Consider the following 15,607-nt stretch of genomic DNA (forward strand, 5'->3'; position numbering starts at 1 on the left):
AAGGCCAACTTAAGTGACCAGATCCTTCAGGTGCAGTGTAAGTACCTTCGGGAATACCCAGCATCCTTTGCGCGCTCTCTCTCTCTCTCTCTCTCTCAGCTCTCTCTGTTCTCCTCTGTCTCTCTCTCTCTCTCTCTCTCTCTCTCTCTCTCTCTCTCCCAAATATGAACACTCTTATTCAGTCATGAGCGCCGGGTCTCCAACATCATCGTAGGGAGTGTGCGAGCGGCGCCACCCGCCCCGCCCCGCATCCTTTTACTCTTCCCCTTCTCCCTCCTCTTTGCCCCGGATAGGCAGGATCATACCTGAGTCCCCCCCGACTCCTCTTTTGCCCCTGTTCCCTCCTGTCTTCATTCTGTGGTGTAAAAAAAAAAAAAAAAAAGAAAGAAAAGAAAAAAAAAAAACGGTGATGTTTTTTCTTCACACTGGCTGAAGAAAAAAATGACTGAACTGACAGAAAGGTGAAAGCTGTGGTTTTACTGTGTTACTCAGGTGAAAATAATGGTGACCTCTGTGCTATTATTTTTTTTGCCAAATGCTCTCGCCTCTTCTCCACCGAAGAAATGATTCTGAAGCGTCTGTGTTTAAAGTATTTGATGTTCTGAAAAAGCTGTGAAAACTCGCATGCTTTTCACTCCTTATGATGAGTTTCTATGATTTTGAGATTTTTATTTTTATTTTTTTTTTATTTCTTCTGTTATGTGTGTGTGATTGTTCTTCTTTCTGTTTGAGACGTTTCTCAGCTTTGGAATCATTCGACAGATAAACTCCCACATGGCCGGGGATACTGGCTTATCAATTGTGGGAGGTTTTTTTTTTTTTTTTTTTGTGGGTCTGAATGGAGACACATGTTGTCTCTCTCATTCTTACTTTGTCCAGACCTTGTTACTCCCCCGTTTTTCCTCAGTGCATTTGATTATTTTCTCTCTTCTTTTTTTTTTTTCCGTTCTGCCACGTTATCTCTTACAGTTACTCGTTTTTGTCTTTACTGTTTCTCTTTTCTTTTCCTGGATTACCCAGTTTATTTTTCCTTTCTTCCGTTGGTCTTCCGTTTCCTCGTTTGCTCCTGCAAATAAGATGTTTGCTCTTCATTTTCTTTTTTCTCTCCTGTCTTGTTTGACTTTAATTGGTTTATTTCTTTCAAGAAAAAAAAACAATATTTTTATTCAAACAGTAATTGAATAAAATATTGTCTGTGATCCCCCCCTTCCCACCCGATCCCCTGTTTCTTTTCTTGCTCACTCCTTCTCTGATGGATCCACACAGTGACAAGTGGCAAGTATACTCCATATTGGTCCACGTTCCCTACTTTTACTTCCTTCTTCCTACCGCTTCCTCCTCCTCCTCCTCCTCCTCCTCCTCCTCCTCCTCCTCCTCCTGCTGCTCCCTTCTTCCTTCCCTCACCTGTCCCAGCCTGCTTGCCTCTGTTCCTGTCCGTCTTGCCTTCAGGATTTCCTCCTTTATTTCCTCTTTTTCTCCCCTCCCCCTCTTGCTTTATCAATCCCTCTTTCTCCTCACCCTCTCGCTGCAGCTCAGATCTCACATCTCTCACAATGGCTCCTCCAGTCCCCAAACTCCCCTTCCTCCCCACATAACTCCTGCTCCAAAAGCAAAAAAAAAAAAAAAAAAGGTTTAAAGCCTAACACACCTGACGAAGACAGATATTCATGTTTTCTGTTAAAACTTGTCTTTTTCCTTCCTCACCTCAACCCTTTCCCCTCTTTAGATAGCTCCGAACTGAGTTGTCTTGCCTCTTTCTTTCTCTCTTTCACTTCTTTTCACATTCCTGGAACCATATTTCTCTCCATTTCTCTCTCACTCTCTCATCTTCCCCTTTCTGTCTTTTTCTTACAGTGTCATAACTTCACAATTGTCTTTACCTATTCTCACATTAGGGCCACAGGCACTGACAGATAAGTTTGATTAATCCCTCTTTTTTGACTCAGGTAGATCAGTTTCTGGCAGATCTATTCTCTCACAGTTCTAGAGATTTGTCATTTTTAACTCGTAGCATTTTATTCCTGGATGACACACAGATCTTCTTCTAATGTCACATTTTACTCATGACAATATATGAGCAATAGATGAGCACATGCTTGATACTTAGTGTTCACATAATAAATCTCCTGTAGTCATTTTATTTTGCTCATAGCCATAGCTTTATCTTCCTCCATATAAACGACACAGTTGTTGTTTGTGAGCTAGCTCCTCCTGAGCTGGATCCACCTCAGCCTGCAGACTGACCCTCCAGGCCGGCCCACCCAGGTCCTCCCATGTTGTCAGGTGTCGGGGTGCCGCTCGGCACGGCACCTGACTCCTATGTCGTCCCTCTGTCCTCCCTGTCTCCATCAGCTTGTCTCCCTCCCTCCTCACCCCTCAGACCGCCAGGGGCACGACCCAAAGCTTCATCAGTAAACCTGACCCCGGATGTGCATGGCATTGTGGGCGGAAAACTACCTGGGCACTCTATTTCTAGCTGTTTGAATAAAATTCCTCCTCTGTACACAGTTACAGGTACTGACATTATGAGAAAATGACATGTTGGATTTATCGCAGACTCGTCTGATCGAGGATTTTTTTTATTTATTTATTTTTTTTTTTTCCTACCACGGTTGATATTCTGTGTACTGCCTTGTCTGTGATCCATGAACTGACGTTGCCCTTCAAAATGCCCTTCACAATGCAATGCATCTCCTCCGATTGTGTGTCTCTCTGAGTCCTCTCCTCTGCCAGTCTGAGGGGTGACCACTTCCATCGGGACCTTCACCCACCCCACCCCCACCCCCTCGCAATAGTTGGCCATGTTGATGCCTGCCTGATCCAACAGCACTCACGTGGAAAATCTGTCTGAGAACTTGCTTCCCGACAAACCACGTCTCTGAAGTCAGTTCTCAGACGTCCGAAACGAGTTAGAGCGAAACTGGGAAAAACCATCGGAAAATGTTTTGCTGGCAAAAGAACAAAAAGCATAGCGGAAGTCGTGAGTGCTTGTGAAGTAAAAAGCAGTGGTTCATTAAGAGTCAGGTTCCTTTTGAGGCACCATATTGGCTAACGCTAGTGTTCCCATGATACCTCAGTGTTGCTATGGTAAAGTCCCTTCTCCGTCCCCGCACCTCTGAAGAACAGCTGCTGTTTACCCACAACTCCCCACTGCTCTGCCCACCGCTCCTCCCCAATAATCTTCCCCTTTCTGTTGCAGATTTTGAATCACTGCTGCCAAACAGTTTTGAGTCTGAAGGACATGTATTCATTGCTCCCAGGTAGCCCTGTGTGAATGCTTGCTGTCCTTAATGGTCATCAGTTGTTTGTTTGTCGTTTTGGTTCTGATCTTCACATCTTTTTTGATGCACAATGATGTGTTTGCTTGTTTTGTCTCCGCTCCACGTTTCGGTTCCCTATTCCTTTTTTTTTTTTTTTTTCTTTCTTGAAGTGTGTTTCTTGTGATATTGAGTTGCACGATTCAATATTCATTTCATGCCTTTTTTTGTTTGTTTGTTTGGATGTTTTTGTTTGCTTGTTTTCAGATATTGGTGTAGGTACAGGAGCAAATTCTTAACACCTCAATGAATTATATTTTTGTATTTTATGCTAAATATTTTTTTTAAATGACCCCGGTCACAACAAAGTAGGTCAAACTTCATCTGCATGCAGCTAATATGCTACTGCTGCATGTTTAACTTCTACAAATGCATTTAGTGGTTGTTTGCTTTTGTATAGTATAGTATAGTATAGTATAGTATGTATTTAAGCCACAAAGAAATAAACAAACAAAAACATTCATTTATGCAAGTAAGAATCAATCAAATGCTCTGCATGTACTGTTTTATTATCGGACCGTCGTGGTGTCTGAGTGCAACCTGAATTGTGAACAATGGATGAAGTTTCTCTGTCCCTGTCATGGCTGAGCTCTACTCTGCGGTCCAGCTCTCATTTTGTTTTTGACCAACAGCAGTGATGGATGCTTTTGCGACACGCACACGACAAGCGCCCAGCACTGCGTGAACGTGTTCATGTGTCTCTACCTCGTGTCGCGTCTCCCTCCATAAAGGACGTTTTGACGTGGAGTTTAAGCGCTTGGCGAGAGAGGTTTGTCTTCACTTCCCCGTTCTGAGTTGAAAATGTGTCGCCTGTTCTCCAGGGAATACTGCAATGATCTGGAACTGTCCAGCAACAACACAGAGTTCCTGCTCAACTTCATTGCTCTAATGGAGAAAGTGACACCAGATTCCAAACAATGTGAGTCCGTATCATTTCTCGAAATGCACATTGTGGGACTAAACTCGTGGCTTTAGATTTCAGGCACAAGTCAAAACGGTCAGTGGAATCGGTCTGTCGAGGCCGTCGTCCAACTTTTAGATTCTGCACTTTCTCATCTAAGTTGTATTTGTTTTATCAGACAGGCACATGAAGGAGTAGTCTAGTCCGAGTGAATGAGGTGTTAGAAAAGTAGTAGGTTGATCTTTTCAAAGGCAACGTAAGCACTGTAGGTCTAACAAAGTTGATTTTAAATTATTAAATGTGGTGATATTTTTCAATTATTCACGTAAAAAAGAAAAAGAAAGCATCCAATACAACTATCATGTGTCCTCTGTGTAGTAATTGTTTTATGTAACTCCTTTATATTATATACTAAAGATGTTATCAGCTCTTTGAAACTGGACAGTATTTTCTTTATTTGGTCAAAACACTGTTGATTCTAAGTTAATCCTTCATGCCTCACCCTGCTGCCTTTATAATCCAAACAGATTTGCTGTAGATTTCAGTTAAAATATTGTGCCACAAAAAAAGTCTCTCAACAAAATCAAATTAAACAACTTAAAGTTTAGTCTTTTAAATTCTGTATTCATTTGCATGTTGTGTCTTCAGGTGTATATTAAATGAGTGGCTTTTAAAAAATCATTTTTGCTGCCATGGACACCCCCCCCCCCCCCCCCCCCCCCCCCCCTTAGGTGACAATTTGCTTCTTCACAACCTCATCCTGGACACCGGCATCATCAGACAGCTGGTGGACAAAGTGTGGAAGAACAAAGATTTGAATACGTGAGTGCGATCGGCCAGTCATCGCGGGGACGAAATGTAATTTTTAGGTTTGGACCGGTGTTCTGAAGTCTGTCCCCGTCTTTTCTCCTTCCTGACATTTAGATATGGCTTTCTGGCCGTGTTTGCTGCGACGGACGGAGGCGTAACGAGAGTGTTTCCCAACAAGTAAGAGCACTCTTCATCAAGGCTTTGTGTCCGGACTCTCATGTCTCTTACTTTGATCTCCTAAAGTGGCATGCAGTACAAACACAGGAACAGTGGAGAGCTTGTGCATCAGAAATTTACTAGTCTGTTATCTGCGGTCTTAAATCTTAGGGCTGCGGAAACCTGGGAGGAAGACCCTGAGCCGTTTAATGCCAGCTATTACCGCCGCAGCCTCGACAACAAGGGCTACATCTTCCGAGCGCCTTATCGAACAGGTGAGTGATGCTCTTAGTCTCCCCGCGTATAACTCACACGGAGCCTAGTAATGGGGTGTTTCTTTGTTTGTAACCTCCTTCCTGGCTCTTTTGTTTGTCTCACGCTCGTAGCCAGGGACGAGCTGCTGAACCCAGAAAACGACACCATAGGGGTTCTGGTCAGCACGGCTGTTGACATTACAGTTGGAGGGAAGACCATCAAACCTGCAGGTGGATTCACTTCTATGATTAAAAAAAAAAGTCCTCGTAATTATAAATATATGTAATGAAAATGTGTGAGAGCGAGTCAAAGATTACTACACGTCTGTTTGTCTCTTTGTGAGGAGTCGCGCTCCGCGTTCAACATGTGAACCTGCATGTTTATTATCGGCTCTTTTAATCTGTTCAGGTACTTTTTTTTTCTTCTTCTTAAACTTTTCTTTCTGTCAGTTGTTGGGGTGAAACTGGACCTTGAAGCCTGGACCGATAAGTTCAAGATTCTTGCCAGCAACCATACAGACAACCGACAAGGCTCAAATACGGTAGTGTGTGTGTGTGTGTGTGTGCGTGCGTGCGTGCGTGCGTGTGTGCGTGTGAATTAAGTTTTTTTATTTGTCTTTTCCTGACTTGCTGACTTTGTATGTTTCTCTGTGACAGTGTGGACCAAACAGAGGCTGTGAGATGGACTGTGAAGCCAACAGTGACGTGAGCATCTATGATGACTATGAAAATGAATTATTATTCTTTTACAAACAGATTGTGGGAATACCATCAAGCATTCACAACGCTGGGTTTGGATGGTAAACTCTAATTTCTATTAGAATTTCTATTTTTCCTCTGCAATCTTAGCGGTGCAAACTAAAACAGTGAGACTGGTGTCAAATTACAAGCATTCAATGGTTCGTACTAGTATTTAAAAAATTTTTTTTTTATTTAAATTGCTAATTTGAAAATAGATATGATATGGATGAGGACAGAAGGGATCCAGACAGGACGGTGTGTCATTTACATACCAGACAGGACAAACATAAAACATTTACACTGGAGTGAGCGGAGACCTGCAGCCAGGGGGCAGACCGGACACGACGAATTGAGAACCGTCGCTTGTACATCAGCAATTTGTAGCGTTCCAAGAGTGACACGGCTCCCGTCTGATGGTATTCATCACTTTTTTATAATTACAGTCTCAACAGAAGCTGTGCGGCCAGATGAAACAAGCATGTGGGCATTCATCAGACATGCATTAGAAACTGTCGGCCGGGCCGGGGTTGGTGCCAGGCTGCCCATGTGGCCACGGGGGTTAAGGGGTTACCGTGAGATGAATGGGTGACTGTGATGATGAAAAACCGCTCTACTCCAGTCGCAGCCTCTGAAAATGATCACAATATGTCACCTTTGTTGAATTTGTTTTGCTCAGCAGCACTTTATGCACGTGCTTCCAGCTCACGCTCTGTGTCTGTGTGCAGGACCTCCTCTGTTATCTCATAGACGACGGTGGATTCCTCATTATGTCCAATCAGAAAGAGGACTGGAACAAGGTCAGATTGACTCATCCCGTTTTGATTTCACTGTGGATTTGTCCGCTGCCGATGAGCCTGACCGGTGTTTCCCCGCCGCAGGTGGGGATGTTCTTCAGCGACGTGGACCCTTACTTGATGCACGCGCTCTACAACAACTCCTTCTACAACCGGAAGCAGTCGTTTGATTACCAGTCGGTGTGTGAGCGCATTCCGAACAGTGAAGCCGGAGCTGCGCCCAGAGGAGTGTTTGTGGTGAGGAGAAAACTCTCATCACTGGAACAATACAGACTAAAGAGAAGATCCACGTGTTTTTCATGTTTTTCCTCTCTGTCTCCAGCCCACCATTGCAGATTTTGTGAACATAGCCTGGTGGACATCGGCCGCTGCATGGTCAGTCGCAATATTATATTCATGTCATATATATTGTGTGTCAGGGTATATCTGAAGAAGTACTTTGACAACCACACAGAAATACACAAAAGTACATTGTTATTGGTGTGACTGCTGAGTAAGCATTTCTTCTACATGTTCTTCTAATTCTTCATGATCCTGTTTTTTAATTGAGTTTACTGGAGGATTTTTTTTTTTTATATAGTTAGGACAATTTTTTTGTGATTTATGTAAAAAAAAAAAAAAAAACAACAACAGAGCAATGACTATCCAACAAAGTATTTAGGAAATTACTCAGCATTAGTGAACATATTATTGCATAAGTCATGTTTGTTCCGTTCACGATGTTGGAATATTAAATTTGAAATCACCATTATCAGTCAAAACATACTCAAATTTCTTTTTTTATTACAAGATGTATTTATATTTAAGCGGAGCTGGATAAAACGTATACCTCTGCACTGCACCATAGTAGTAGTGTTTTTTTTTCAAAACAAAATTGGACATCGTAGGTCTGTGCATTAGTGTCTTGCAGTACCCAGGGTGATGCGCCTTCCTCTTTAAGAAGTATATTTTTTTACAAAAATAGAGGGAAGGACCCAGAGAGACACCACACTGCCATGAAAGCCTGCAATCTAGCAGGCAGATGATGATCATTTAGACCGTTAACAGCATCTGTACTGTCTGTTCTGTCTTCAAACACTTTACTCGGCACAAAAAAAAAATAAAGCTTGTTCAGCTTCAACTTTTTTTTAGCAGAAAGCAGCAAATCAAAGCAGAAGAAGCAGCAATCCCACCTCGCTGCGCTTATTAACCCGTCACCTACAATCATGTGTGCTGTGAAATTCACTTCTGCAGATACACTGAAATGCTTCCTGATCGTAGTTCGGTCTTAAAAATCGCGTATATCTCACCATCAGCTGACTGAACGGCAGAAGGTTTTCTATCTGGTTTATTTTATCAGGTATGTCTCCGGATGCACTTCTGCAGCTGAGAGTTCAGAGAGAAGCAGAAAGCAGTGAGCTGCTCTGCACTGCCCTCAATTTCCATCCCAGCTGTTTTTGTTGTTGCATAATTTACACTTGGTTTGTAGAATTTTATAGCCGTCCGCACTGTTGTTGTGCAGCGCCGAGTGTGAGATAATGTCTCTTAATTGAGACGCAGTGACTGGACTGACGATATAAGGAGCTTCTTGACTGATGGGCTGACTCTTTGACGTTCAGAGGGCCCGCAGAGCCGCTGCACAGTCTTATATTCTGTGAAAGATACATTGCATTAACCTGTGGGCCTGATGTATTGAATTTACAAATCCTCAATTTCACCCCTTGTCCCTGCAGGTCTTTGTTCCAGCAGTTTATATACGGGCTGGCATATCACAGCTGGTTTGTCACAGGTGGGTGAAAGCAGGAGGGTTTCAGGGGTGTGTGTGTGTGTGTGGGGGGGGGGTGCAAGTTTTCTGGTCTGTTACACTTTTCCATTGTAAAACTCAGGAGTGATTAAAAGCCTGGAAGTCCTGGAATGAGAAATCAGGGCTTTTGTGTGGTCCCTGTAATTCATTAACACCAGCTTTATATTCCAAGCATGTGAAGGAAGTAGTGGAGACGATTTTTACTGCTTTTCCCAGGCTCTGTATAGATGCACGTCCCCGTGCGTAGCAGTCAGTGTCGGGATGTTGTTTATCGTCTAAAGCGTTTCCTATCTGTCTGTGCTCCTGGTGACACTGCAGATGAGGTGGACGCGGAGGGATTTGACTCTAAAGAGAGGAGCTGTGTAATGATCCAGACCCAGTACTACTTAAGTAATCTCAGCAGCTCCTACAACATACTGCAAGACTGTGGCAACTGCTCAAGGTCTGTACACACACACACACACACTCACACACACACACACACACACACACACACACACACACACACACACACACACACACACACACACACACACACACACACACACACACACACACACACACAGATAATGGCACACACTTGTGCTGGCACATAAACATCACAGAGATTTGTGCCCTTACACAGACACAGTTAGCAGGACAGATTCGTCTTTCTGTTGGAGTTAATAAACTCCGCCGATGATTAACCCGCATCTTCTTTAATGAAATGGTCATATCATTGGCTAAATGAGCCTTATAAGACTGTCTCATGAATCTTGCTGATCCATTAGCAAATGAGTCTGTGATGCAAGTGAACAGAGAGGGCTTGTTGACGGGAGCTCTCTCTCTCTCTCTCTCTCTCTCTCTCTCTCTCTCTCTCTCTCTCTCTCTCTCTCTCTCTCTGCAGGCTGATCCATGCCAAGAGGATAAACAACACCAACTTGCTGTTTGTGGTAGCAGAAAAGATGCCATGCGACACCTGCGAGATAGAGAAGCTCTCCCAGGAGGAGGAGGAGTGTATCCTTGTTCACAATGTGCACCAGCTGCCGCGCAAAACAAAACAAAAAAAAATAAAATAAAATGAAGAAGAAGACACACTCTTTAATCTGCAGACTTACTGCAGTACCGGTGGAAATACAATCGTTTCACAATCATTTTTCGTCATGTTATTTTCTATCACGACGGTGTGAAATGTGGCCAGCCTGTTCGCATCTGTTGGGCTGCGTGATGAATCACTGTGCAGGCGGATGATGAGAAATGATGAAAAAGCAGAGCTTCAATGGATTTTAATTTTCTTTAATTGAGTCTATTTTCAGTCAAGGAGGATAATCCATGTAAAGAATTGACTGTGGCGCGCTATCGAAAAGGACCCTCCACCTGCTTCGACAATAACATCACTGTAAGCCACAGTCGCCCGGGGAAAACAAACAGGCTTTCAAACATTTACCCACTTAGTTTCACACATATTAGAAACTTATCAGTGTTTCTGTTCAATAAATAGCCTTGAAGATAGCTATTATACACCCAGATGTATGCAGCTATGCACAAAAGGTTTGGCTCCGCTGCTCATCCCACAAATGCATGTAGTTTACCAATGTTGCACCATTTAAAAAGGAAATCAGGCTTTACAATGTTATAAGATTATTTCCCCCAAAAATCCTTGTTACAAGAAGGAAACTATCTTTCAAACACAAATGGATATTTTTTTATTTGTTGTTTATATCTTGTCTGTCTTTCTTTCATATCTCTTTTTGTTAAGTTATTTAAAAATTGCCTCTAATACAATTTTTCTTATATATACTGTTTATATTGACATGAGTATTGATATTATGGCTCAGAGATGAGTGTGATGTGATTCAAGCCATTTTGATGAAGATATGAACATATTAAGATGAAGGCAAATCGACACTAGAAGAGGAATGGTCGTCAATACCGGCGGTGTAATGTTGTCCACACTCTGTGTTGCAGGAGAACACATCGGACTGTGGACGAGGTCACTCCTTCCGACCTTCTCTTTATACTTTATTGCTCATTCAGCTGCTTCTGCTTTATCCAGCGGTCAGTCCCCACCTTCACTCTCTACTACACTAATTCCATCATCCGGCGCTAATCCTCCTTTTTGGCCCCCCTGAGCTTCTCTCCGGTCCTACAACGCTCCGTCACCCCCACGCCTCCATGCCCCCGGCCAACCACCCCCCCCCGCCTGGTATAGTAATAGGTAATAATGGGACTTCCAATCACCGCCAGTCGGAAGCCCTGAGTGCCGCGTCGCCCAGCTCGCTTCAGTGTGTGTCGCTTCGTGACAACCGCCGGACTGGAGAACTGAGGCCGTCTGCCCGCCTTCACCTCCGTCTGTCCCTCAGACAGACGACGGGACTCCTCATCCTCCTCTTCCTCCTCCATCTCAGAGTTTCACCGCTCTGCCATTTGGCTCTCCAGCGAGGCTGCGGGACCATTCAGCCGATTATAGCCTCCCTAAAAGAAACTACATGAAAAAAAAAAAAAGAAAGGAAAAAAAAAAAAAGAACTGTTGGGTATACAACATGTCAACAAGTATAAACTGCTGAAGTGAAGAGTATTTCAAACATCCAGTATCTTTAGGGTTTCAGTTCAAAAGGAAGATGTTAAATGTTAACTTAAAAAGACGTTGAATTAATTTATGCTCTATATCTACTTGCCAAAATGAGATATACTTTCACTTTCATGTGGTCTTATTTTTATAGCCAAAACATGAGGAGGAAATGGATTTAGATTTGGGATAAACAGTGAGAGGCAGAGGAGACACTCAGCGCCTGAACGCTGACTCATCCTGTGCAGCTCCTAATTACAGATTAATGCTTTTAAAAGACGTCCACTGGGGATTATTGTAATTACACGATGGTAATCACATTTCGAGTATTTCTCCTCATATTTGCTATATCAGGCTGGTGACAGCTGTTAAAAAAAATATGAATCTGTGTTGGGTTGCTGCAGGAACACCCGTCGATGTCGTGTTCTTGTTTTGTGATCCATCGACTCCTCTGACCTCGGGTTTAAAAAAACAACAACAAAAAACAAACAAATCCCTGTGCCCTCTGATGAGAAAACTCACTTCTGCCAATAGTCATGAGGCTTCTCCGTCGACCCCCACTAATGCTCCGAATCACAGTTAGTATGTGTGCTTTACTTCAGTTGCACAGTGTTTTCACTCACATCCCTCCTCGTCCTCTCCAGGTGGATTCCTTTCTTTCTTCTGGGATCGGTGACTTGAGGTTAATCATTTAACTTTTTCTTTATGCGGGGTGGGGGGGCTTGTAATACCTTTGACTGATGCTGTTCAGATTTCAAAAACCATTCGCTGCTGGGGGATAGGGGCTTATCAACGTTTCCTAAATATGGTGATCGCGTGCAGGAGTAGTTTTGGTCGTAATCCATCGCAGTTCGTCATCCGAGCGTCACCAAGTGTGAAAAGTCACTCAGACTCCCATGTTTAGAGAGCCGCTCTGTTTCATAGTGCCTTGACGCACTTTGTTTTGGAACCCGTCGTAGAGCTACAGTATAGTACCTTTATAAAGCTGCGGGAGACTGAACCTGTCGGCTGTAGAAGAAGCTTCACACGGCGCCGTCAGGCTGACTGACTCGGCTTTATGTATTTTCCCTCCCGGCTGGTGTTGCTGTGCCGCTCCAGAGCTGTCACCGTATGGAGCTGCTATACCGTCCCTCTACAAAGCCGTGTTTAGAGCTACACTATCAGTATACAGCGACTTAACTGGCCATAGAGCGTTTTTAGGGCCTCCTGACTGCTATCGTGTGTGTGCGCGTGAGTGTGTGCGTGTGTGTTTGCGTTGAAAACCCTCAAAGGAAATGTCTTGTTGGGGGTAAAAAAAAATAATAAAAAAAAAAGCGAGTCCTGTGGAGCGTCTGGGAAGACAACCGTTGTGAGAGATGTTTGCTTTTTTTTGTTTTTTTTTCTTGTTTCTGTCTTGCAACAGAAAAAAAATCCAGTGTTGTGGGGAAAAAAAGGGATTTTTACTGAAAACAAAAAGATCCATGTTTTTACTGTAAGAGTCTGCTTGAATCTTTATACGGACGTGTGCAAAAGCCTCAAGGAAAGTCTTTGTAGACGTATTTGGAGCGCCAAACACTCAGTCCTCTCTGAAACTATGTGAGAATGACTCAAGGTGGCACTATGGAGCAAATCACATTTAAATGACACTTATATCTTCGTAATTTAGACGCATGAAATATCGTGGAAGACAATTAGATTACAGTGACAGTTTTCAGATTCTCTGCAGATAATTAGAACCAGGTTTTAGGGATTGACAGATCCAACCTGCATATTATTCCAAAGCCTTTATTAAAATAGTTCAAGTTTATTTAGGTCATCACTCAAGGATTTCCAAATGGTCTAAAAAATGTGAGCTAAAGTTTCTGCAAGTGGTTTCAATTTCCAATAATTGCCCCTTCTTTCACAATCCATCAGACTGGGCAGAAAGTTGGGAGCAGAAATTAGTCTACCTGCAGATAGCTCAGATAACAATCAGAAGTGCAAGTTTCCACAATTAGAGAGCGACTCCGGGGAAAATACCTGCGCTGTCCAAAAGTAACACCAGACCTACAGCAAACCTGAAAGTTGTTACAAAGTCTTTATAATTTACATTTAATCTGGAACATCTGATGTTAATTCCTTCAAATATAGTGTGCAGTGACTGCAGAAGTGTAAATATTCTAATGTCAATTTCATGCATCAGTTGATAATGACAATAAACCGAATGTGTGCCTGGCCCTTTAAAAAAAAGCTGTAGTCTGGAAATGAGTGTGGCACAGAAGCAAACCACCTCCTTTACTTTTTTTTTTTCTTTTTTACTTTCCCGGATAAGGTCGCCTTTATTGGCGAGGGGTAGTTTCAGAGAGGATCCCACGTTTAACTGCTCAGATATGTTTTCTTTGGGTCGTACTTCTGCATGTGACTGTATGGAGCCCAGCGGTGTCGGATCGAATGTGTAGTTCTTCAGTATTTTCAGTTTCAAATGCAACACAGTTAAGAAAGCCTCTCTAAATGCCTTAGTGTTACACAGTACGGAGCTCTGATACCCACCCATGTACCCTCTTTTCTCACACACACACACACACACACATACAGATCCAAAAATACTCCCTCCCCTGGGATTTTCTGTGTGTTGCGCAGTATCGTGAGCGCCGGCTGACTTCGTTATTTGTACTTCTCGTAAACGATCAGGTGTCGATCGATTGCCGTTTGTCTTGATGCCTGAAAGCAGGGCGGGAGTCATTTCAACCCTCAATGTTCTCACGCGCACCCAAAAACAAAAAAACTCACCGTACGACGGCTCAGGTGGACGGATTTCCCGCCACAGTTTGAACCTTGACCACGAACTCTGTACAGTCGTTCACTCTGTTTGGTTTTGACAAATCATGCCGGCACAGTAACTCTGCGACAAGCAGTCGGCGGACCTCATGCGACGCTTGAATGCAGTTTCACTTTTCTGGCATGGGTTTGTCTCTGTCCCGTGCCATGGAACTCTTGTCTGTCTGTCTGTATTACCCGACTTTCCACCGTCTGTAAATGAACGCTACACGTGCCTGTGGAAATGTACCCCCTGCAACTTCCTCTCCTTTCCTGGCTCCTGTATCGCACACGGACACTCGCACTTGAGCTAAACGTGTACACCCACACTCAGTGCACCTGCAGCACGGCGACACACACACACACACACACACACACACATATACACACACATTAACATATACAGGAAAAGCAAGCATGTAATGATACTTATTCACGCCCAGCTGGGAGATGTCAAACACCGGGCAGAAATCAGCCAAGGACGTCACTACCAGGTGTGTTTTTAGTTGGGGTTTTATTTTGGTTGTTTTTGTTCTGTGAGCGTGGGGTGGGGGGTGGGGGGGGGGGGGGGGGGTGGTGATGTCAGGGAGCTCAGGGAGTGGGTCTCCACAGAGCAGCACGGGCCTGTTTGAACTGAAGGTCACGGAGGAATCATGTAGTGATGTATGCGTGTGTGTGTGTGTGTGTGCGTGCGCGCATCCCGACGGGAACGCCGACATTTCTCCAGAAGGGACGACGCGCACGTCCGATTTCTGTGGTTTGAAAAATTTACTTTTGCCAAAAAAAATAAAAATGATTAAAGAAAAGGAAGAGGGGGGGGGATAAAAAAAAAAAAAGGTTAAAAAAATAGAAAAATGGGACCAGCTTGGGTATGAGAGGGAGGAGTCAGCTTTAAAGACGTCGCCTCCGAAACGGGTGGAGTTTCCACAAAGCGCCCTCCTCCCGACCCTCGCTGCATCTGTGTTGGTGCGTCTCTGTGGGAAAGACACGTGTGTATGTGATTCTGTAGTCTGTAGTCTGGTGCTATGTGACCATGTTTGACAAGTGTGTGAAATAAAAAAAAATATATGAGCAACATTTAGAGAAAAAAAAAAAAAAGTGAGTAAAAGCAGTCCAATTTTAAGTGAAGTTAAAAAAAAAATATAGGAATACAGCACTGTCGATAAGTTGGAGATCTGACGTCAAAATGTTTTTAAATAATGAATTATTATTATTATTTTTTTTTTAATTTGTCGTGTGAGAGTGTGAATGTTTGTGTGCGTGGAAGATTTAGCTCCTTCTTTTCTGGGCACTGGTCCATGTCGCTCCATTCTTTTGTACAGATGAAGCTACAAAAAAAAGAGAGAGAGAGAGAAAAAAAACAAGAAGAAGAAGAAGAGGGCAAAATTTGTAAAATATTGTGTCTGTGACTCCTTGTAAAATATTTTCAAATTGTTTATTACAGAGAATCAGTTATTAAATAATGTTCATATTTTTCACTTCATTTCTTGGTGTGGTGTTTTTTTCCCATTAAGTTGATTCAGATAAA

The 15,607-nt window shown here is 43.2% G+C and overlaps 1 protein-coding gene across 1 annotated transcript in view; it reads left to right on the top strand.

Moving 5' to 3' along the window:
* The window catches only part of cacna2d2a (calcium channel, voltage-dependent, alpha 2/delta subunit 2a), a 145,832-nt gene extending 134,606 nt beyond the window's left edge, over positions 1 to 11,226 (top strand). The window contains exons 18-33 of the mRNA XM_080461153.1: positions 2,353 to 2,411; positions 4,139 to 4,236; positions 4,950 to 5,040; positions 5,143 to 5,205; positions 5,272 to 5,459; positions 5,571 to 5,669; positions 5,889 to 5,980; positions 6,096 to 6,143; positions 6,905 to 6,976; positions 7,058 to 7,210; positions 7,296 to 7,348; positions 8,686 to 8,741; positions 9,075 to 9,198; positions 9,643 to 9,752; positions 10,052 to 10,134; positions 10,704 to 11,226. Of these exons, the coding sequence (XP_080317279.1) occupies positions 2,353 to 2,411; positions 4,139 to 4,236; positions 4,950 to 5,040; positions 5,143 to 5,205; positions 5,272 to 5,459; positions 5,571 to 5,669; positions 5,889 to 5,980; positions 6,096 to 6,143; positions 6,905 to 6,976; positions 7,058 to 7,210; positions 7,296 to 7,348; positions 8,686 to 8,741; positions 9,075 to 9,198; positions 9,643 to 9,752; positions 10,052 to 10,134; positions 10,704 to 10,826 (1,512 nt within the window). The 3' untranslated portion in view covers positions 10,827 to 11,226. The remainder of the gene's footprint in view (positions 1 to 2,352; positions 2,412 to 4,138; positions 4,237 to 4,949; positions 5,041 to 5,142; positions 5,206 to 5,271; positions 5,460 to 5,570; positions 5,670 to 5,888; positions 5,981 to 6,095; positions 6,144 to 6,904; positions 6,977 to 7,057; positions 7,211 to 7,295; positions 7,349 to 8,685; positions 8,742 to 9,074; positions 9,199 to 9,642; positions 9,753 to 10,051; positions 10,135 to 10,703) is intronic.
* The last annotated feature ends 4,381 nt before the right edge of the window (positions 11,227 to 15,607 follow it).

The sequence above is a fragment of the Lipophrys pholis genome (assembly GCF_963383615.2).
Source record: "Lipophrys pholis genome assembly, chromosome: 4".
Classification (NCBI taxonomy): domain Eukaryota; kingdom Metazoa; phylum Chordata; class Actinopteri; order Blenniiformes; family Blenniidae; genus Lipophrys; species Lipophrys pholis.